The following is a 23,318-nucleotide window of genomic DNA, read 5'->3' as shown; positions in this document are numbered from 1 at the left end:
CCTGTGATTGGACCCTCAAGAAAAAGACGAGTTAGTGACAGTACGAGGCCCGCTAGTGACCCTCTGGGTACCCCAGGGGGAGCGTAGCGCGAGCAGTCTCCACCTGGGGTTTTCGCCCGAATGGAACAGACTGGGCAGAGAGTGGCGCGAGAGACAGGAGCAGGTGTGCTGAGAACGTTCGGAGATGCGCGTTAGGCGCAAATTAGATGTGAGGAGATAGCAGGGAGGCGGGAGGTTCTTTAGGTTGTTTAAATCCCATCCTCCCACCCAAAAAAAAACAACCTTTTATGCCACTATTAGACAGGTTACTCTGAGAGATAGGCTCGGAGAGCGATTTTTTGGGGGTGGGTAAGTCTGGAGCGGGCTTACCAATCCTTTTGGATACAAGATGAAAGAAAAGGGGAAAAAACAAGGTTTTGGAAAAAATTTACTAAACAGATATATATTGATGGTTTTGGTCAGAAAGTTAAACATGTAAGGAAAAAGTGAAAGGTTTTGGCCCATTTTACCAAATTGTGTATGCATATTGAAATAAAGAGTATTTTAGTTTATGAGAGTTTACCTGATCTAAATAAAGTGGCTTTTTTTGCTACAAGTATAAAGAGTGAGGGCTGTTTATTTTGGGCGATAGTTTACCAGATCTGTGGGGATTGTAAGAGCTAATCAGCTGCTGAGTGACATTTCTGTGTTTGCGGCATTACATGCGTAATATGGGACACTAAATCCAACAGAAGAGAGTTACAATTAGGGGCTTATATTGTTTTGGATAAGAGTACTTAACCCCAGTGGCGAGCAGCGTGAGGTGAATTGAAAAGAAGCACATGTGACAATGTGCAACTACATATAACATATCAAATCACGGTAAAACAATCGTGTTTTTCGACGAGCGCAGCGTTGTGATCTATTTGGGATGTTTTGTTTCAAGTTGCAGTCAGCAAAAAGCATTTATAATGGTGGTGGATTCTCTAACGCTTCTGTCACGGGCACACGCTCCCCCAGAAAAAACCTGTACCCCATATATTCGCCCTAGCGTCCTTTTACAGGGACATGATCACACAAGACGCATCGCCCAGGCGAAGCTATGGGCGAGCACATTTTCAAAATGATTAGCCCTTTTCACAAGTTTCACATATTTCAAGTAAAAGCGTAGAATAACGCCATAATCTAGGATCACTTTAAATGCGATACATGTAGCGAGGCAAAGGCGGACACGGCTAAAAAAAGTTCAACAATCACAGACGCTGTTCGCTCTGCTTTGGGAGTTATAAAAGCAATGTTATTCACATGCTTTTAAACCGAGAGGAAAACAAGTATGCACTAATGGCAGTGAAAGTGTTAACAAGAAATAAATACGTTCAAAACGTAATTATACACTTCCTTTTAACAATGAAGGCTCAAAGCATGCGTTGCCAAATTGAACAAACTGCAAGTTAGTAATAACACCACAAGATGGTGCAATAGGATCGGAAATGTGAATAAGAGGTTTTACTGATTGTCATAATGACACCGTTTATTAGAAAGGAATGGAAACAAACGTTGGCAAAACCAATAAATCGCGCCTTATTGCTTTGCAAATGCCCTTTGCCAATGCTATTACGTATGGAAATAATAATAAACACATAAATGGTTATTGCTGATGTTGAACAGCAAACGAAAGCCCCCAGGTTGATGATATGTGTGCGCACGTGCATCACATAGGGTTGCCACCTTTCCAGGAGAAAAATGCCGGCCATCTGTTAACGTTTTAACATTCTGCAAAGACTTGGACATGATTCTCTAGTAGAATTTTACGTATTTATATTTAACATAACATTTCTGTTGTTTTCTTTAATGATCAGTCACAGGCCGTTACGGCAGCTGTAGAACACAATTTAAACTGTTTTCTTATTACATTTACTGTTTAAAGTATGTACTCAGACGTGGAAATAATACCGGCTTTAAACAATTTTTTAATTATTTCTCCGGACCGGAACATTAAAATGATGATGATGGCGGTAGCAGCGTTTTAGCTCAGTATGATGATGCATTCGTGTGCTAAGGGGGGCTTGGGGGGGGGCAGCCGACCGTAGGGAGGTCCCCACCCCCGGGCTGATTGGGAGGGGCTAGTGGGGGGGGGTGTCATCAGAGGCCAGCCTTGGGCTGCATTTGGGCTTGTTTTGGGCTCCCTCGGTTACTACTGAGGGAGCCCAGCTATATATTCCTTTGGCTCCTCCTCCCGGCCACCATTTTAGGTTGAATGACCTGGTGGCCGGGAGCTCTTTAGATTATCCCAAAAAATTTGAATTTTGTGGTGTTTTAATTCTAGACATGTCTGGTGAGGATTACCGAGTTCTTGAGGCGATCCGCCTTCTCAGTGAGGCTGGACGCCTGGACCTTGTTTTAGGTGACGTGCCTGGAGCGGCGCGTCCTCGGCGGCAGGCCTCGGCGCGTGTTGCGGCAGTGGTCGCGGCGTGTGGTTCGCCGAAGAAGTCACGTAGGGAGGCGGTAAGTGAGAGGGGCCGCCCGCGCTCTAGGAGAGCGGCCCCTGGTACCGTGACGCATGCGGGGGGGGGGAAACGGGTGCGCCGCGCGTGGCGGGATTGGAGGAGGGTGTGGTGCCGGCTCCCCTGGTGTCTGTGGGGCTGCCGGTGAGGTCGCTTTCGGTCCCCGCCGCCAGAGGCAAGCGGGCCGGTAAGCGCGGAGGCAGGAAGCGCTCGGCTTCTGCCTCCGTGTCGCATGACGCAGAGCTATTGAGTGGGGAGCTGGCGGTTGATGCGCATGCGCGCGCTGGAATCCCCGGGCCTCGCGCTGGCGGTGAGGGCATGTTGCCGGCTGTTGGGCCTACGGGACAGTTTATGGATCTCACGGATTTGGGGGCTCGAGGGAATGGTCAGGCTGTAACTCCACTTGTATGCGCGGGGGCTGGTGGTGATCACTTTTCGACGCCGGCCCTTTTTTCTGGGGAGGTTGTGCATGCTAGTGATGTTGCCGGTGGTGCAGTACAGTCTGCTTTTGTGCCATATAGCCCCCTGTTGTTTTCCCCCCCTGCCTCTACCCGGGGGGAGGTCCTTTCTGTGCTCAGTGGTTCTGTGGGGGAGGGGGAGTGGGCACAGGTGGAAAGGAGAGCAGGGGCAGGTTTGCTGGGTCAGCAGTATGGTCGTGTCTTGTCGTGTGATACACAGGATGTTTCTGGGGCTGGCAAGGGGTTCGTTGAGCCTTCTGTGGGTGGTGCTGTCAATTTTACTTTGCAGGAGAGTGGTGTTAGGCAGGTGGGTGCTAGGTCTTGGGAGGGTTTAGATGTTTTTCCTTCCTGGGCAGAGGGGGTTCGTGATGCGGGCAGGGCTACACCCATCCAGGGCACTGATATGCTGAGTGGTTTTGGGGGCACCTTGAGTTTTCCGGGTTTGCCTGTGGGGGGCAGATCGCTTGGGAGGATGGGGCAGCCCCGCTCAGATTTTCAGCAGAAAGGGCAGGGTGGTCTGGCATCGGGACCTGCGTCTAAGTCTGTTCAGGAGCTGTTGAACTGGAGTAGTGGTGGTGAGGACGTGGAGCCTTCCCCTCCTCGGCGGGGGTTGTCGGTTCGATCTAAGGGGTCTGTTTCTCGGGAGGCTGGTCAAGTGCAGTTTAAGGATTCTAGTTTTTGTATGGCTAGTGGTGTTGATAGTTTTGGCCGTTCTGGTAGTAGGGGTCCCGGCACATCAGTTCAGCCTTTTTCTTTGCAGGTCAGAGAGCGTCGTGGAGAGGCAGACTTGGTAGGGTGGAGTGCGGCCCAGTTACACCAAGGAGAAGGGAGGGTGGAGTCTGGCGCGGCATACCCCGTACCGGCGAGGGACCCCGGCGCGGTCAACTTAAGCAGGTCAGGCGCGACCTCGTTGGCCCCAACGTCTTCCTTTCAGGATCTCGGCACGGTCAGCAGAAGCAGGTCGGGCGCGTCCTCGCTGGCCCCAACTTCTCTTTCTACAGGTATCGGCGGGGTTGGCAGAAGCGGACCCGGCGCGTCCTCGCTGGCCCCATTGTCAGGTTCTCTGGATATCGGCGGGGTTGGCAGAAGCAGGACCGGCGCGTCCTCGCTGGCCCCAAATGTTTCTTCTCATCAACAAAGGGATTTATCGTTGGTTCAGGTGTACAACACTGTTAAACGTTCGGGGGAGTACAGACGGGTCCAGTCGGCTCCCCCTCCTCAGGTGTCAGTACGGGCTGGTAAGGCCCAGGTTGGTTTCAGAAGTCCGTCAAAGGTGTTGACCCCTCCTAGGTTGGAGGAATCTTTGGTTCTAGATTACGATGAGGAGAGCCCTGAGGAGGGCGAGATACGTGCTGAGGGTGCAAGGGGGGGGCTTTTTCACGCTTCTGATGATGTTTTACAGGCACCGGTGGTGGTGCGTCCGAGACCGACAGTTTCCAGACCAACTCAGGAGAGCGGCCCCGGAGTGAGGGTTCCTCGGTCAGGCGTCGATGTTGAACAGATGGCATGGAGAGCGAGGCCGGCCCAACTTCCTTTATTGAATCCAGGTGAGCTTGCTGGGCCGCGAGACAAGCCATTGATGGTTTCTGTTGGGACAGGGGGGGATCCTCCTTCAGAGGGTGTGGATCTTAAGCTCCACAAAGGTCGCTATGTTAAGGATCAAGGAGTGGGTACGGGTGACGGGGGGGTGGGTTCTAAGGTGGATTCTGGGACTGTTACGGAGCCCATGGAGGTAGGTAAGGACCCCCCACACAGCAAGGAGCTTAAAATAAAGAAATTGCCTTACATGGGCGTCACAAAACCGTTGGGCGCTCATCTAATGCTGTCCACTAAGGAAAGGATTTGGAAAGGGGAGTACGTTGAATTGTTGAAGCTTTTACATAGGGAAGTTAGGTCTAAGGAGGGGTCTAAGGAGGAAGAGTATGAGTTGGCCAAGCGCCCAAGGGTTCCTTTGACCATAGAAAACTGGACAGCGGCATTTCTTATATATGCTAGCGTATACTGTGAGAAATTCCCTGAGCGCTGTGTGGCACTTTTTAAGTATATGGATGTGATCAGAAAAGCGCAGATTACTGGCAGTGGTTATGCCTGGTCACAGTACGATGAGGAATTCCGGGCTCGGATGGCTTGGGATCCTGAAGCGAAATGGGGGGAGTTGGATAATGACTTGTGGCAACACACTATGGGAGCATCGGCAGGTGGTAAGACAATGTTCACAGCTAGTGGGTATCCATTACCTTCTCGGCCCTTTCAGGGTAAGCCCACTCGGGGAGGGGTGGGTGCAGCTGCGTCAGTCCAATCTGCCAATGGGACCTGTTGGGATTTTAACAGAGGATATTGCCCGAGGGAGTATTGCAAATTTAGACACGAATGCTCCCAATGTGGTAGAACGCACCCACTGTCCAGGTGTTGGGGGCCTCGGGTTACAGGGGGCAGACAGTGGTCACAACAGACAGCCAATGCCCCTGCTCCTGCACAGCAGCCTCAACCTAACAGGGGGGGGGAAACACACTTCTGGAACTGGGCCCAAAGGCTCATACGCCAGTTAATCCTTTTCACTTGGCTGTGGCTCTGAGGGGCTACGGGAATGTCGAGGCTGCTAAGTTATTGTTGGATGGTTTTCAGGAAGGTTTTCGTCTTGGTTACACAGGGCCGCGGTTGCGGCGGTGGTCAAAGAATCTATTGTCGGCCAATGAACATCCAGAGGTGGTGCAAGACAAATTGGATAAGGAAGTGCGTGAGGGAAGGATGGCGGGTCCTTTTGATGATTGGCCCTTGGAAAATCTTATTGTCTCCCCAATTGGTGTGGTGCCTAAAAAAGAGCCTGGGCAATTTCGTTTGATTCAACATTTGTCATGGCCGGAGGGCTCATCAGTTAACGATTTCATTGATGGTGAGGCTGCTTCAGTGTCTTATTCTTCAGTGGATGTGGCCATGGCCCTGGTTGTATCTGCCGGCACTGGTGCGGCGATGGCAAAATGTGACATCAAATCTGCTTTCCGTTTATTGCCAGTACATCCTGGGGATTGGGATCTTTTTGGGGATTCAATTTCAGGGGAAGTGGTATGTGGATAAGGCTCTACCAATGGGTTGTTCCATATCCTGTGCGTTATTTGAGACCTTTAGCACATTTCTCCAATGGTTTTTCACCGACACATCAGGACATCAGCTTGTGACTCACTACCTGGATGATTTCTTTTTTGTAGGCGCTCCCAATTCCTCAGCATGCCAGAATGCTTTGCGAACATTCCAAACTCTGATGGAATTTTTAGGTGTGCCATTGGCACCGGAAAAGACAATGGGCCCCTGCGCGACCATGTCTTTTTTGGGGATCGAGATTGATTCTAATGTTATGGAGGCACGCTTACCAGTGGATAAAAAAGAAAAAATGTTGGACCTCTTACATGTTATGTTGAACAAGGCAAAGGTGACAGTGAAGGAAGTTCAGGTGCTGCTGGGCCATCTTAACTTTGCTTGTAGGGTGGTCAGGGCAGGTAGAACTTTTTGCAGGCGTTTGGGTAGAGCTCTGTCTGGTCAGTTTTTACCTCACCATCACGTTCGCTTGTCAGCAGGTGTTAAGGAGGATCTGCGGATGTGGGTAGCCTTTTTACACTCTTTCAATGGCATTCCTCTGTACAGAGAAGAGAATTGGATTTGGGACGTCCAAATTTTTTCAGATGCTGCAGGCAGTGATGGTTTCGGTCTTTACTGGCAGGGCAGATGGTGCGCTGAACAGTGGCCTGCTGCGTGGAAGAACGGTGGCAGGAGTATTGCCTTCCTTGAGCTTTTCCCTGTGGTGGTGGCGTTGACTTTGTGGGGGCAGGAGCTTGCTCACAAAAAAGTGCTGTTTCGAATTGATAATAAGGCTGTGGTGGACATTATCAATCGGCAGTCGGCCAGGGATGCTCACATCTTGAAGCTCTTGCGAGTCTTTGTGTTGGGGTGCTTGACGTATGACATCAGTTTTAAGGCCTTACACATTCCTGGGGTGGACAATGACATTGCGGATGCTTTGTCTCGTTCACAGTGGGAGAGATTCCATGGGCTAGCCTCGGAGGCGGACAGGACGCCGACCCGCATGCCAGAACATCTGTGGACTGTAGGCGAGACAGGGTTTTGCAGCTGGTGGTAGGTTCGCTCGCAGTTTCCACTAGGGCAGCGTATGAATTGGCCTGGAAAGAGTTTTTGGAATCTGGGGCCGGCTGGCGCGCTCCGGGCTGGAGACGATCTGAAGATGTGGTACAGTTCATTCTTCACTTGATGGACAGGGGTTTGACACGTGTGACGATTGCTGGAAAATTGGCTGGTATTGCGTTTGTGGGCAAATTACTGTGGGGCTATTCTCCTTCAGCAGGGGAGGTGGGGAAGCGTATGCTTGAAGGTTGGTCTAGAGAGAGGGGTAGGGAACACATGGTTCGCCAACCTTTGTCTTGGCAGACATTGGCCCGAGTTTTGCAGGTTTTGCCTTCAGTTTGTTTGAATGAGTTTGAGGTTTGCCTGTTTTCTACTCTTATGGTTTGAATGTTTTTCGGTGCTTTCAGAGTTTCGGAGTTACTGGGGTCGAAAGTTGTTTTTGGGGTGGGATGGGGGAATGTTCGATTTTTGGAAACAGGGTTGCACGTCTGGTTGGCTCGGGCAAAAACTGATCAACACAGCAAGGGGAGGGGCATTTGGCTGGAAGCTTCTTCCCCTCCTGAGACGTGTCCTTTGAGGTGGGCCAGGCGTTTGCGGGACTGTTCGGGGGCCGCCTTTGAGGGCCCTGTTTTTGACATATGGATGGTTCCAGGGTGACTGAGTATCAGCTGCGCATGGTTCTGCGTAAAGCGCTGCGCTTCATGGGCCTGGATGAGACACAGTATGGTACACATTCTTTCAGGATTGGGGCAGCAACGGAAGCTCATAACAGGGGTTGGTCGCAGCAGGACATTATGTCTTTAGGGCGTTGGTCTTCCAACTGTTTTAGGCGCTATGTGCGTACTGATCCTGTTTTGGCGCCTGCGGATGATAATTTTTCTTGAGTTTGATGCTGCTTTTCTTTTTCAGGTTCAGTGGCCGGCCCCCGTTCTTCTGTCATGACGATCTGGATAGTGGGACATTCCTTCATTAGGCGTGCGGAAGATCAAGCTATAAGAAGCTATTTTGGTCCCACGCTTGGTTTTAATTCTCGTTTGTTTAATGTTGTATGGAAGGGGAAGGGAGGTATGCTCTGGAGGGAGCTTATTCCGGCCTTGAATTCTTGGTTGGTGGGAGGTATTTGTCCTGATGTACTGCTCTTGCACCTTGGTGAGAATGACCTTTGTGGGGTGAAAGGGGTGGTTTTATTGAGAGCCATGAAGAAAGATCTTTCCCTTATTCGTCAACAATGGGCGGGCTGCCATGTCTTATGGACAGAGTTGGTCCCTAGAAGAACCTGGAGGGGCGCGATCAAGCCTAGGGCGGTTGATAAGGCGCGAAGGAAGTTGAATTTGGAGGTTTCCCGTTTTTGTAGAGATCTGGGTTTTGGGCGGGTGTCCCATAAGGACATCCGTTATGACAATATGGAGTTTTTTCGCAGCGATGGTGTTCATTTGTCTCGTATAGGGATGGATTTATATTTACTGGAATTGCGAGAGGTACTCTCCAGGTGCTTGAAGATTCAAAATTTTTTGGGTTGAGGTGTTCTGGTTCCTGGGTTGGTTAGTTTTGGGGGGCAGAAAGAGAGGAGGGTAATTCCTTCCCCCTCTTTTCTGGGTGGCGGAAATTGGGCGTTATTGGTCAGCAGGGACATGAAGGTTGTTGGGGTTTTTGCTAAAGTTGGGCTATGGCTGGAAAAGTTTAAATAGTTGTTTCGTGGGGTGGTTACAAAGTTTTGGGTAATGTAAGTTGTTGGTGGGTATTTTTTGGAATGTGATGTTATGCGGTGGGTTGGGATGATATTTAAATGATTATCAGGTTATGGTATTGTTTGAATTGTAATTATGTTGTGCTGGGTGGGGGCGGGGTTTGTGACGTGTTAAGGGCGGGCCTGACGTTTGGGGTTGTAAGGTATCATCTTATTTAGTGAGGACTAGTTTTGTGAGGCGGTTTGCCAGGTTTGTATTGTTGTAAATATGCACCTGTTTCAATAAAAGCGGCCTTTTGCACACTCTCAATTTGGTCTGGTGTCTGCTCACCCCCCCTCACCCCTCCCTCCCAAGGGGGGCTTGGGGGGGGGGCAGCCGACCGTAGGGAGGTCCCCACCCCCGGGCTGATTGGGAGGGGCTAGTGGGGGGGGGGGGTGTCATCAGAGGCCAGCCTTGGGCTGCATTTGGGCTTGTTTTGGGCTCCCTCGGTTACTACTGAGGGAGCCCAGCTATATATTCCTTTGGCTCCTCCTCCCGGCCACCATTTTAGGTTGAATGACCTGGTGGCCGGGAGCTCTTTAGATTATCCAAAAAAATTTACCCCCTCCCTCCCTATTCTCGGTTAGCTCTGTTTCCTTTTCCCCGGGTCTTTTATTTATTTATTTAAATTTATTTATTTATTTATTTAGTTTATGCTTCCATAATTTTTGGTCTTTTTTGTCGGAACAGGTGGATATGGGGTAACAAACATTTTGTTCTTTGTCGCTTGGAACAGGTGCCGTGCGGAAATTGGGCGTTATTGGTCAGCAGGGACATGAAGGTTGTTGGGGTTTTTGCTAAAGTTGGGCTATGGCTGGAAAAGTTTAAATAGTTGTTTCGTGGGGTGGTTACAAAGTTTTGGGTAATGTAAGTTGTTGGTGGGTATTTTTTGGAATGTGATGTTATGCGGTGGGTTGGGATGATATTTAAATGATTATCAGGTTATGGTATTGTTTGAATTGTAATTATGTTGTGCTGGGTGGGGGCGGGGTTTGTGACGTGTTAAGGGCGGGCCTGACGTTTGGGGTTGTAAGGTAACATCTTATTTAGTGAGGACTAGTTTTGTGAGGCGGTTTGCCAGGTTTGTATTGTTGTAAATATGCACCTGTTTCAATAAAAGCGGCCTTTTGCACACTCTCAATTTGGTCTGGTGTCTGCTCACCCCCCCTCACCCCTCCCTCCCAAGCATGATGCAGCAGCCATTTTTTTAGTCACAGGCCCACCTTGTAGTGGTAAACTTATATATATATATATATATATACATTCACGAGCAAATGTCCCAAGAGGGGGGAGCTGCTTGAAGCCGGTGCTAGCGGCGAGGATTGAGACACACTCGCAATATTATGCAAAAGACAAGATTCCTTTGTAAGAAACACGCCGCACACCACTGTTTGAATTACGCTGTTCGTTTTTATTTCTTGTAGGTCTCCCACCTACGCGTTTCGGACTGCACAGAGTCCCTGTTCACGGTGTCAAACGTTAGTCCTTTGTTTGTTTCACACATTTATACTGTTTCAACCATTAGGCACATTATGATGCATTATGGGTACAGTAGGCAAAACGTTATTTCATTTTTTTGTGTATGGTGCTAACTTTATTAGCTCAATTCACATTGTGGGGTTGCTGGTGTATCACACTGTGCTTTATTTTAAAAGGGATTGAGAGCATAGTGCTCTGTTATATTGATATCAGCGTCAAGTGCGTTGATATACTGTAGTCCTTTATATTGGGACTATCATTGTTGAGTGTTGATCTCTCATAAATATAAAGAGTTTGGAAATTTATATGCATTCATATAAACATATTTAATGGCTGAGTGCCTGAAATTATGCCAATGTGATACTCGTCAGCTAGCCCACAAGTGTGACAAATTAAAAACTAATTTTTTGTTTATCAGTATATCATCTGTGTTTTGTCAATTGTATTCGCAAATTATTCAATAAACAGTAAATTGCTATACTTTTACTTTGAGGATGTTCAGTTTTTCATCTTTGTCATATTCGGATAATCTAAAGGAAATAAGGAATGTTCCACAATATTGTTCATCATAAGTGGACATACATTTCCTCATCCCCGTTGAGACCCTTCGGGGTTTTGGTTTTAAATCTAATTATCAATTTTGATTCGAGGCGTCTAAGTTTTGTTAGTTTGTCACCACCTCTTTCATTCTCCTTTATCATTGCGATGCCTGAGTATTTAATGTCCATCCATGTTTTTCCAGGATGTGTCCTGAAATGTTTCGCGATTGCATAGCTATAATCACAATTGGAGATCGATCTAATATGTTCCAAAATTCTTTTCTTGAGGGGGCAGGATGTTGAGCCAATGTATTTCATCCCACAGAAACATTGAAGTTGATAGACCACAAATTGTGATTCACATGTTATTTTTTCTTTTATTTCAAATATTCGTCCTTTGGGATCTCTTAGTGTTTTTACATTTTGCCCTATTTTGCAAGCTTTGCATGTTAAGCATTTGGTGAAGCCATGTTGTCTTTTTTCCAACCAAGTGATTGGTTTGTTGATTTTAAAATGGCTGTTGACGATGGTGTCTTGTATCGATGGTGCCTTTCGGAACGTTATCAAAGGTCTCTCTCCAATCAATGTCCCAATTTCAGTGTCTTTTTTTAGTACACTCCAGTATTTTGTTAGTATGTTTCGAATTTTGAAACTCTCTTTTGAGTAAGTTAGAATCATTCTTGGTCTGTCATCTTCAGTTTTAAGTTTGGTATCTTTTGCGATTAATGTTTCTGCTCTTGTTTTTTGCCTGGCTCGTTTCTCCCCTTTGATGATATCAGAATGTTTATATCCACGATTGCTGAAGCGATCCTTGGTTTCCTTAAATTTTGTTTCCATTTCTTCTTTTTCTGAACAATTTCTTCGCATGCGTAGAAATTCTCCATACGGTATGCTTTGTTTTAATGATGTAGGATGAAAGCTGGTACCGTATAAAACACTGTTTGTTGACGTTTTCTTCTCCCCAAGCTATGTTTTTCAAATTTGGTTCGAAATAAACAAAACACAATTGATTACAGTTAGTAGTATGACTTGTTTGATCTAATTGTGAGTGGCATTCAGAGTATTGGCTAGCAACGATAGATGTGGTGTCTCTTTACACCTCGATACAACATGATGTGGGACTAAATGCCATCAGATATTTCTTGAATCAAAGACCAATTTCAGAAATAAGACATTCCAACATGTTGATTGAAATGATAACTTTTTGTTTAAACAATAATGTATTTTTGTTCAATCAAAAGATGTATGCTCAAACATGTGGCTGTGCCATGGGGGTGTCTTTCTCCCCAAGCTATGCCAATCTCACCATGGGATGGTGGGAGAAAAACATAGCTTGGGGAGAAGAAAATGAAATGTACACTAAAAACGTGGTTCTTTGGCTCAGGTTCATTGATGACCTGTTCCTATTGTGGAAAGGAACTAAACAGCAACTAACTGAATACATTGGGGTTCTGAATGAAAATCAAGTAGGTTTACAATTTACATCCAATATTCAGAAAAAAGAAATAGACTTCTTAGACACAAAAATCTACATAAAAAACAACAGATTGGAAACATCTGTATTCAGAAAGAAAACGTCAACAAACAGTGTTTTATACGGTACCAGCTTTCATCCTACATCATTAAAACAAAGCATACCGTATGGAGAATTTCTACGCATGCGAAGAAATTGTTCAGAAAAAGAAGAAATGGAAACAAAATTTAAGGAAACCAAGGATCGCTTCAGCAATCGTGGATATAAACATTCTGATATCATCAAAGGGGAGAAACGAGCCAGGCAAAAAACAAGAGCAGAAACATTAATCGCAAAAGATACCAAACTTAAAACTGAAGATGACAGACCAAGAATGATTCTAACTTACTCAAAAGAGAGTTTCAAAATTCGAAACATACTAACAAAATACTGGAGTGTACTAAAAAAAGACACTGAAATTGGGACATTGATTGGAGAGAGACCTTTGATAACGTTCCGAAAGGCACCATCGATACAAGACACCATCGTCAACAGCCATTTTAAAATCAACAAACCAATCACTTGGTTGGAAAAAAGACAACATGGCTTCACCAAATGCTTAACATGCAAAGCTTGCAAAATAGGGCAAAATGTAAAAACACTAAGAGATCCCAAAGGACGAATATTTGAAATAAAAGAAAAAATAACATGTGAATCACAATTTGTGGTCTATCAACTTCAATGTTTCTGTGGGATGAAATACATTGGCTCAACATCCTGCCCCCTCAAGAAAAGAATTTTGGAACATATTAGATCGATCTCCAATTGTGATTATAGCTATGCAATCGCGAAACATTTCAGGACACATCCTGGAAAAACATGGATGGACATTAAATACTCAGGCATCGCAATGATAAAGGAGAATGAAAGAGGTGGTGACAAACTAACAAAACTTAGACGCCTCGAATCAAAATTGATAATTAGATTTAAAACCAAAACCCCGAAGGGTCTCAACGGGGATGAGGAAATGTATGTCCACTTATGATGAACAATATTGTGGAACATTCCTTATTTCCTTTAGATTATCCGAATATGACAAAGATGAAAAACTGAACATCCTCAAAGTAAAAGTATAGCAATTTACTGTTTATTGAATAATTTGCGAATACAATTGACAAAACACAGATGATATACTGATAAACAAAAAATTAGTTTTTAATTTGTCACACTTGTGGGCTAGCTGACGAGTATCACATTGGCATAATTTCAGGCACTCAGCCATTAAATATGTTTATATGAATGCATATAAATTTCCAAACTCTTTATATTTATGAGAGATCAACACTCAACAATGATAGTCCCAATATAAAGGACTACAGTATATCAACGCACTTGACGCTGATATCAATATAACAGAGCACTATGCTCTCAATCCCTTTTAAAATAAAGCACAGTGTGATACACCAGCAACCCCACAATGTGAATTGAGCTAATAAAGTTAGCACCATACACAAAAAAATGAAATAACGTTTTGCCTACTGTACCCATAATGCATCATAATGTGCCTAATGGTTGAAACAGTATAAATGTGTGAAACAAACAAAGGACTAACGTTTGACACCGTGAACAGGGACTCTGTGCAGTCCGAAACGCGTAGGTGGGAGACCTACAAGAAATAAAAACGAACAGCGTAATTCAAACAGTGGTGTGCGGCGTGTTTCTTACAAAGGAATCTTGTCTTTTGCATATATATATACATATATATATATATATATATATATATATATATTGAAAGGAGTTTATGAGACGCACACGGTATCCAGATTTGGCAGACAGCCTTTTATTGCAGTGTGAGGCACCTGACGCGTTTCGTTTGGGCTGCAAACTTCTTCAGAGGTGACGCCTCAATCATGCAAATGTTCGTGAGTGGGTTCAGCTAATTGTTCTCACTTATATGCCCCGCCTCTTGACGCTGCTGGCGGTTTGCTGGGCATTGAAATGGACACCAGCACGTTCCAGGATAACCAGTTAACAGGTCACCGACCTTCGCGCAAAGAGAAGAACTGCAGCACATAACCTGCCGAGTCAACCACGCTCGAGGGGACTGGCAAGGTTAACAAAATCCCTGTATGCAGATCGGAACTGACACTCTGCCGAGTGAAGGCAACAACATTTACCCCATGCGGCAAAACGCCAGTAACTAACACTCAATGCCGCAGTGGACTTCAGCTACCACAATGCCCAGCAAACCGCCAGCAGCGTCAAGAGGCGGGGCATATAAGTGAGAACAATTAGCTGAACCCACTCACGAACATTTGCATGATTGAGGCGTCACCTCTGAAGAAGTTTGCAGCCCAAACGAAACGCGTCAGGTGCCTCACACTGCAATAAAAGGCTGTCTGCCAAATCTGGATACCGTGTGCGTCTCATAAACTCCTTTCAATAGGGAGAGAAAAGCGGCTATATATATATATATATATATATATATATATATATATATATATATATATATATATATATATATATATATATATATTTAAGTGTGCAAAAGCATATTTAGGGAAAGGGGTGGCCTAGTAGCAAATTGCAGCTGCCAGTCCTATTCCCACTTATGTCAAGGACGCTATTCTGTGCGTTCGTACTGAAAATTGGTTTGAGCTGCTCTTGGCAAAATTTGAAAAGTTCCATACTCATGTTAAGCTGATAATTAAAGTGCAGAAATCCAAATACTAACAGTGGGTTCCAAGCAAAAGTTGAAAAAAATGTATGTTCGTAATGGAACTGCTTTGCCCAAAGACACTGAATTTGACCAGAGTACTCAGGTTTGTCGCCTTTGGCAAGTGAAAATAACAGCTGAAAAGATTAGGAACACCTCGAGTTCAGCTGTGGACGGCCTGCAATCACTTAACCCTAAGTGTGTCAGCAGCTCTTACGGTTGATAATGCACAGTGCATTAGTAGTTGACTTCATGGGGCAGAAATAGGAAGACTTTCAGAAATTAACTGTCTAGTCTCGAAAATATTTTTAATTTCATAATTGCCACTCCCCCAGTTACCCCACACTGCTCCTCCTGAAACAATTGGGTATTTTAAGCTTTTCTTATACCCAGTGCAGAGTCCCCCTCTTCTGGATATAGGGGTGTGGACCAATCCTGTTTAGGGATACATTGAGGGATCTTTTTTCCAAGGAGGCTATTTCATCACTTCCATGGTGTAAGCACATAAAGTGTTTGTGTTACAACCTACAACACCCTGATTTTTGTCTCTACCCCGACACTACAGGCTAGGGACTGACACCAAGTAAAATCCAGGCCGATAATGGGTTGAGAATTACAATAAGTGACTATTAAAGCCAAGAGGTGCTATGTCCTTGCCAATACAAAGGTCGGGCTCAAAGCCTCATCTCCACAGTATGGACCCTCCCCAAACCCAATCGCTTTATATTAGATGCAGAACATGTGTCAAGGAAATGGGCTGATGTTAATTCGATTCTTATATGAGCGCGTCAGCAAAAATTGGCTTTTACCTTTATTTAAGACTTTTGCTGGAAGAGAGGCTTGTGTGTTGTGCTATTCCTCTGAATATAATTTATAGTACCTTGTAATTGTAAGGTTTTCACCACTGCTTGGGTAATTCAACGGAAATTCCAGGAGCGCAGAAAATGACAAGACTACACTTTAATACTATTGTATTGGCCTTAAATAATTCTTGATTGTTTTCAATAGTTATATTGAATCAAAGTAAAGTTTGTATGGGCTTTAAATTCGAATACACCTATTAAACAAACAAGCAAGCTGCCAGACCATCCTACAAGAGTAATTAATAAAAATAAAAAAGGTGAACATGATGTGGAGGGATCAGAGCATAAGTACTCACAAACATTTTCGCAGGGGCAAAAAAGTGTGATGTGATCGAGGGCCACCTTGATGGCAGGAGGGTCAAGAGTTTGGGTGGAGGGTTGGCAGTAAGGTGGGTGTAGTGGAAGCACAGCATATACTACTAGTGGCTGTGAATGCGAAATCATAATAATTATAGGAACACTTATTCTTGTTTCAGAAATTTTGTATGCACGGACTTTAAGACTCCATGTGACCTTATTGGGGTCCTCATATTATCGGTCTGCTGCCCCTGGGTTTATACATGCTCACTCTGAAATCTTGGAGGTACTTTTGCAAATCTATTTTCTTGTGTCACCTTTTTATTTAAACGTATTCTACTTAGATTTATTTTTGGATGTACAGATTGTCGTCTAAATGAGGCTCTTTATGGAGTTCATTCTATGTTCTTTGCTAATATGTATATTTACGTTTGGAATGGTGTAAAGCCAAACGCTTTTTCTCTCCCCTTTACAGCATCCTGTTTTTTGGTATATGTTTTAGACCTACGTGTATCTAGAGGCTTCTTACTTCAGCTCGCCCATTGAATTAGTACTTGGGTCCCTGCAAGAGGTGAGCAACTTAGTTCTCTGTGAGACCATGCACTATAGATATAAAACTTTGGAAAGTACTCCGAGGTATCACCCTTGTTTGTTTCTCTATTTTCCTTTTAACTGATGACACTTAAATTGTAGAGTTAGTCTATTCTGGGTCATCATGAGTAGATTGCTAGTTTAGTGACTATGTGTCCACTATTCTATACTCCGTTTTTCTGTCTTATTGGTATTCAGCTTGACAGGATAATCAGTTCCGCACTAAACCTCACTATGAATTTCTTGTGTTGCAACTATCTATGAGACATTGGTGTGCAAGCGTATGTATATATATTTTTAATGTGTAAATATGAATATATGTTTGTTGTATGCCTATGATGACCAGTCTCCCTCCCTGCCTTTTTTAAATTTGAATTGATATATTTTGCCCTTTTGCCCACAGAAACGCTACTCTTTGCAGTCTGTTGTCCAGCAAAACTGAAATGAAAATGTAATTAATCTCTACCTGCACCCTGATGAAGGAATCCTCAATGTTGGCACTTTTTCCGAAACGCGCGTCGGCGCTTTCTTTTGTTTGTTGGTCTTAAATGTGTTTACAGTTTTCGTTTCTGATGTATATGATGATGGCTGAATGTGTGTATGCCTGAGAGTATGAATGAGTTCTGTATATAATATTTTAGTGCTTTTTGTGCTGGGCTAATATTGTTAAAGTATGTTTTTAATGTCTATGAAAAAAAAAAAATCTTTCTGAACAAATGAATGCTTTCTTATTTAGAAATATATGAAAATAAAATAAAATAAAATGATTTGATACTTCACAGCGTTTTTGTGGGCAACTGTAAAAATGCTTTGAACGACTTAGTCTCTAGAGTTATTGGAACCTCCCGCGCATGTTCTTATTACGATTGAACTCCCTGGTGGGTTGTTCCCCTTTATCCTTTTATTAGGTTCAGGGTCCCCTTTTTGTTTTTCAAATTGCGAAATCAGAAAACCTACGATTAATCCCGGCTTCCCCACTTAACCAAATTGCGTGATCCTAGGCAATTGTTTTATTTCACTTCCTTCCTATGTCTTCATTATCACATATAAGAGTACTCGAATTTTAGGAATCTAACATGTGTGCTGTACAAAACTTTCACCAGTGTTTGATTTAATACACTATAATGTTGTTCATGTATAATAGGAACCCAGGCCACCCAAAAAGTGCACATAACTATTGACTTGCCTCTTCGTTCACTCTTGGCATTGTTGTCAATGTAGGGGAGGAGAATGAATGTTTCTAAATTCATGTTTAAAAGCTATCACTTAATACATTTCAATGCACTTTTGCTGCAAGAGGTCTTTAAAAATGAAGGTGCTGCTAAAGTTAAGCAGTGTAGGACACACTAGTTACTTCCCTTCTATAGCTTCAATTAACCTTTAAATAAATGTTTGCCTGTTCATAGAACATATTTTTAATGTTAGTGCTGAGTGAGTAAGCGGCAGCTGAGTGCTACTGTTGAAAAGGAGGTTGCATGTAAAGGTCAGGGCGTCGCACTTTGAGTATCAGTGGATCAGAGAAACAGGCGAGCAATGATTTTAAGAGCGTGGGACGTGGAAGTGAAGAAGGGAGCAAACATATAACACATGCACTCCCATAGAGTGCTGAGAACAAAACAAAAAGTAATACCTTGAATGTAAACCATGGAAGGCTACAAGTCATCCAAACCAAAGGACAGGGAAGAAGCTATGCTATAGGAGAGGAACAAACAAGAAGAGGCATAAGAAGCAAGCAAATGAAACTGACACGCAAGCCAACTAATAATGAGGAATAGACTGACCCAAAGCCCACTTTAAATACTGGTTGTACACAACAAATTGTCCAACAACACAGCACTAAAGCTGTCTGTACGTGAAACCTCAACAGAGTTTCAAAATAAATGCTTATCTAACAAACAAAAAGAATAATACTATGCCAACCCGTAAATAAAGGAACTCATCAGATGTCAACATCTATAAAGTGAGATGAGAAAAATATTACTATAGGCATGCAAAAGCATAATACAAATGATACAGTTTAACACTGATTAATAGGTGGAACCTCACAAGGCCAGATCTTCACCTTTCATGCGGAGGGAAAGCCCACCTCTTTCAGACTGCAGGCGACTGTAGACCGAGGTTCTAAACAGTGCCCTGAAGACGATGTATTAATAAATGGCTCCCCAATTTGCTGTATATGATTTACTCCGTGTGGAGTTTCTTGGGCGGTGAATCCTCTGGGTGAAAGCACCCAGATTGAGAATTATATGGAATTGCTTCCCAATTCGGTGGAATTTGGCTATAACTGCCCTTTTGCTGTTGGGCTTTTTTTCATTACAAGGTGATTTTGAATTAATAGTGTTCTAAAAGCCACTTCACTGATTCTGGATAGTCACCATTAGACCAGAACACAGGGCACACATCCATGCGTTATTCTTGAAGAGTTAATGTATAGTGCTTCAAAACGTTTTTGAGCACCTTCTTGGGCATGTTTCAGTAAGTCTGAGACTTACTTTTTAGGTCTGGCTTGACAGCACAGCTGTCGCCAGCGATTGTGCGATTAACAAAAAAAGAGGTTTTAGGGGCACAATTGACAGTGTGTTGGTTCTGCCTGTGTTTTTTACCTAGAATATAGCACTTGATTGGGTAGAAGGTGTGTGCTACTGCCAAGAAAGACTGCTTGTTTCACTACTGTTGGCCTCTGTGGGGAGTTCCCTTACCTAATATGGCTGCCCTAATAAAATGTAATGACCTAGCAATGTGCAAGAGGAAGATGCCTTAATCATGATGTTATGGTATTGGCAAAGAGTATTGCTCCATTAGCTGTCCGTAGTATGACTGGTAGAAGACTTGATGAATAGCGCTTGCCAATAAAGGCTGTTCCCTCATTCAAAATGGCTGCTGCGTCCAGTGTGATGACACAGTGGTGTCCGAGCCTGCTAATATTTTTCTCCCCCCCTTTCATTTGTGGTGTGCAGAAAACACTTCCACCCGTTCTTGCCCTCCAACAGATGTACTGGTTGCTGCAGTCATAGCCTGTGGTCCCATGCCCCAAAAGTCTCCTGCGAATCCCTCCTTCCGCACCAACCCTCAGTTCCAATTCACTCTCCCCAACTGCACCAGCTCCTACACAACCAGCTTCCATCAACTGCCCCAACCCCAAGAGACTCCACTTGCTCTTCCCTCCAGTAGCAGCCTCTGCAGTGTACTACCATTATGCAGTACAATGGGGCACAGATTCTGGACGGCATTATGGCTTCAGGAGCAGCAAAAGCAGAGGTGACCCCCCACACACCAATCCTTCACAGCAGCTGTTTTGAAGGCCAACAGGGATAAGGTGCTGTGCCGATAAGTACATCTATTGCCTGGGCCCACCGCACCCATAGGCTGCAGCACCGACTCATTTCTCACATCAGCCCACAACCTGAGGTGCAGTGCTTCACCCTTAGCCTGTTGTGCTTGTTCCCTGTCCTGCAGCTTTTACCTGCGTTCTCCTCCTTTACCACATACCCACTTCTACCCAGCTCATCCCCACAATCTGAGGCTGATCTCGCCTCCCATACCAGCCCCGACCGCCTGAGCCCAAACTCACTTTCTGTACCATCTCACAGCATCAGTATACTCTCCCCTTTTGCACCAGATTAGTTGCAGATGAAACTGAATAGGCATCTAGAACTACGAGGAGAGCAGATATTCTGTGGGTGCATTTGTAGACATAGGCAACAAGGAGAAGCATGGTAGTAGATTTGTTATGCTTAATTGGTTGCAAAGTCTACAGTTTTAAATATTTGATTGGGTTAAGGCATCTGCTGTGAAGGTGTCCAGTAAATCCCAGGGAATAGTAATAATGGTGAGATAACTCTGGTGGTTAATGCACTTGCTGGACAGATCTGTGTTTAGTAAAGTCCCATATTTGAATCAAAGTAGTAGAGAAGGTAAATGTGTCTCCTGCAAAACACATCATCTAACACGCAGAAGATAGAATTGTATTTTATGTAGATAGTAAAGTGGGTTACTGCTTTTAACACAGAGATCGTTTTGTTACCCTCAGTTGATAAATTGTGATCCTTCTAAAAGACCACAATGAGGTATGAAGGACATGTGCCTCCTACACCTTGTAACCCTCACCGACTCATGTAACTCATCTTGTACATTGATTTACACATGTACATGATTTGTTGTAAATGTATAATGTGTGTGTTATGTAAAGAGCTCTGACACCCTGCACTGGGTTGCATAGTGCTATAAAAGAAATACATTGGTGCTATTGAAATTGTTATTTGTGTAAATACTGGCACAGACCAACACATCTGACATTCTTACTATGAATGCATCTATAATATACAAGGACTGAACAAAGTTAAAAGCTGTCTCTCTTAAGTACCTGTGAAGAGATAACCAGCTGTGTGCCTTTGTTTCCCCTCCGTGGCATTAACATTTAAGTGTTAGGTTCCAGGCCGCCTCCAATCAGGATATTCAAACAAAAGGAGGCCTGATGGCCCCTTAACTTCGGCCCAGCTGGAGGTGGAAAAAAACTCCCTCGCTGCCTGAACGTTGCTGCTGGGAATCGAAAGCATACAACGTACAGGTGCTGCTAAATGTATCCCGGTGTCTGAAAATTACACAGGAAGTTAAGGATATTTCTGTGGGGCCCACCTTGGCAGGGGGGACGGCATTCACCCTGTGAAAAGAGAGGGTGGACACTGTGTACCTGTTTGTACCCCAGACTTTTGCCCTAATTCAAGGGATGAAGGGTATGGCACACATGTGCCGTCTGCCCACTGGCACACAAAGGGCGGGGGCAAAGTTACACTGCAGGCTTATATTGGGCACAGAGACCAAAATGCTACCCAGACACCATCCCAGCGTGTGCCTACATATCCAAGGGGAGAGGTGTGTTAGCCACATAGCGCCTGCCTTCTTTACTTCTCACATCAGTGAGCGTTCTTGACAGATTGACGCCCCGCCTCTTACACGCATATAGAGTAGTTAGGTTGCACACACAGCTTTAATCAACTCTGCTTGTCTTCTTCCACAAATACCCAAATGGCTCCCAAGCCTCGACATGATGCTTTTCAAACATGTTGCCCGTCATCTCAGGCAAAACAGTGATTTGTAAACGAGCAACTGTTTCTTTCCCCATGTACATGGGTCGCTATGATTACTAACTGAGCTGCAGAAACTGTTTTGCAAATATTATAATATAAATTAAATATATTTTTAACATGCAGAAGGTATAAAGTATAGTTCATCTTTGCATTACCGTCCTCTTCTTCCACGTCAGATGTGTATGAATATACAATTAATCATTTTAATTGCATTATTGCCTCATTCTTATTATTTGCAGCCAAGCCTTGCGCTAAACTTAATCTGAGCAAATGCTTTCTTACAATATCGTTTTTTGTCCTCTATTTACATATGTTAAATGTAATTTAATTTGTAAAATAAATGAAAGTTCTATAAAAGCAAGCTCGACCTTTGCATACACGTTTGACCTGTGAATGAGGTTAGTGGCAATGCACAAACTATCCATCTCAATCTTCAATTCAATCTATTCTATACAGCTCCCACCCCATCTATTCACCATGCTACATAATTCCACTACACAAATACACTAAACACCACACAATTGCACAGCTGACAATTCCAATACAAACCATATTCCACTACAAACATACATCCACTCCAAGCAAAAACAAAACGCAAAAAACATTATGATTCACAATGCCAATAGCTCTAACTTTCACAAATGCAAGACCAATTGTATTGCAAATGCTTGTTAGGTCTTGCCTAGGCAGCGCTTGCACTGTCTCTTCGAGGCATCCTCTGCTCAGGATATTGAGTTTAAGCCCTTCCCATCTTTTCTAAGCACCTCCCATCTTTTGTATTGGCTCCTCTTAGTGTCCTTGGGCTTTTGATTGGTGAAATAGCTTACACGTTCCTTCTTTTCAAATTTTGTAACCCCCTATACGGACTGACCCTGTTTTAATTTTTTAACCTGCCCAGCAAGCCACTCCTAGTCTCCAACAATGGCGGCCAGCAGTGCACAGTACAACAGGGTCAAGGGGAGCATGTGTCATACAATATTGTACCATGTACACATGCGCAGCCCAGCCCTTACTATAAATGAGTAGTTCACGGTGAGGCGCGGGCTCCGTTCCATTTGTGTACCGCCAACACAGAGGGCACTGCATTGCTACTTTCGTTCTCATTAAAGGAACGGCATGTCCTCTTGTTGAAGCTTCTATTGAGTGTAGATCTCGCCCCAATAAAGACACGGGGCAGGGGTACTTTATGCAGCACCTTTATTAAGGCTTACTTCAGGAGAGCGCCGGTAATACACCGCTTACACTGCAGCGCTAACCTCGTGGGACCTATCCCGGCATCCTCTAGCCGTGATGCAGCTAAACAACTAGAATGCTACACCACATATCTCCCCCCTTTTACAACACAATAACAATAACACTTAGTTCCCCAAGGGTGCCCGCAGAAGTATAGGCATAATGGTGCTGCCAGTGTACAACTAACAACAGGGGGAGGAACAAAGGGAAAGCAGGTAACTGTACTTCAAGCAACATATCAAAGTATTTGTATCTTTT

The 23,318-nt window shown here is 44.3% G+C and overlaps 1 protein-coding gene and 1 long non-coding RNA gene across 5 annotated transcripts in view; one reads left to right on the top strand and one right to left on the bottom strand.

Annotated features, from left to right (window-relative positions):
* The window catches only part of CMC2 (C-X9-C motif containing 2), a 105,804-nt gene that overhangs the window by 67,244 nt on the left and 15,242 nt on the right, over positions 1–23,318 (bottom strand). For 2 of the 4 annotated variants that reach the window (XM_078671018.1, XM_078671017.1), the window contains one exon: positions 18,371–18,432. The exons of the other annotated variants lie outside the window; for them this stretch is intronic. In XM_078671018.1, the coding sequence (XP_078527144.1) occupies positions 18,371–18,403 (33 nt within the window). In that variant the 5' untranslated portion in view covers positions 18,404–18,432. The remainder of the gene's footprint in view (positions 1–18,370; positions 18,433–23,318) is intronic. 4 annotated transcript variants of the gene reach the window in all.
* On the top strand, positions 8–17,400 carry LOC144798423 (uncharacterized). The gene is made up of 4 exons (XR_013603537.1): positions 8–163; positions 16,329–16,435; positions 16,625–16,720; positions 17,144–17,400. It is a non-coding gene; the product is annotated as an uncharacterized LOC144798423 (long non-coding RNA).

Source organism: Lissotriton helveticus, chromosome 12 (assembly GCF_964261635.1).
Source record: "Lissotriton helveticus chromosome 12, aLisHel1.1, whole genome shotgun sequence".
Classification (NCBI taxonomy): Eukaryota; Metazoa; Chordata; class Amphibia; order Caudata; family Salamandridae; genus Lissotriton; species Lissotriton helveticus.
The sequence above is the reverse complement of the archived record's forward strand: the minus strand, read 5'-3'. Positions and strand labels throughout refer to the sequence as shown.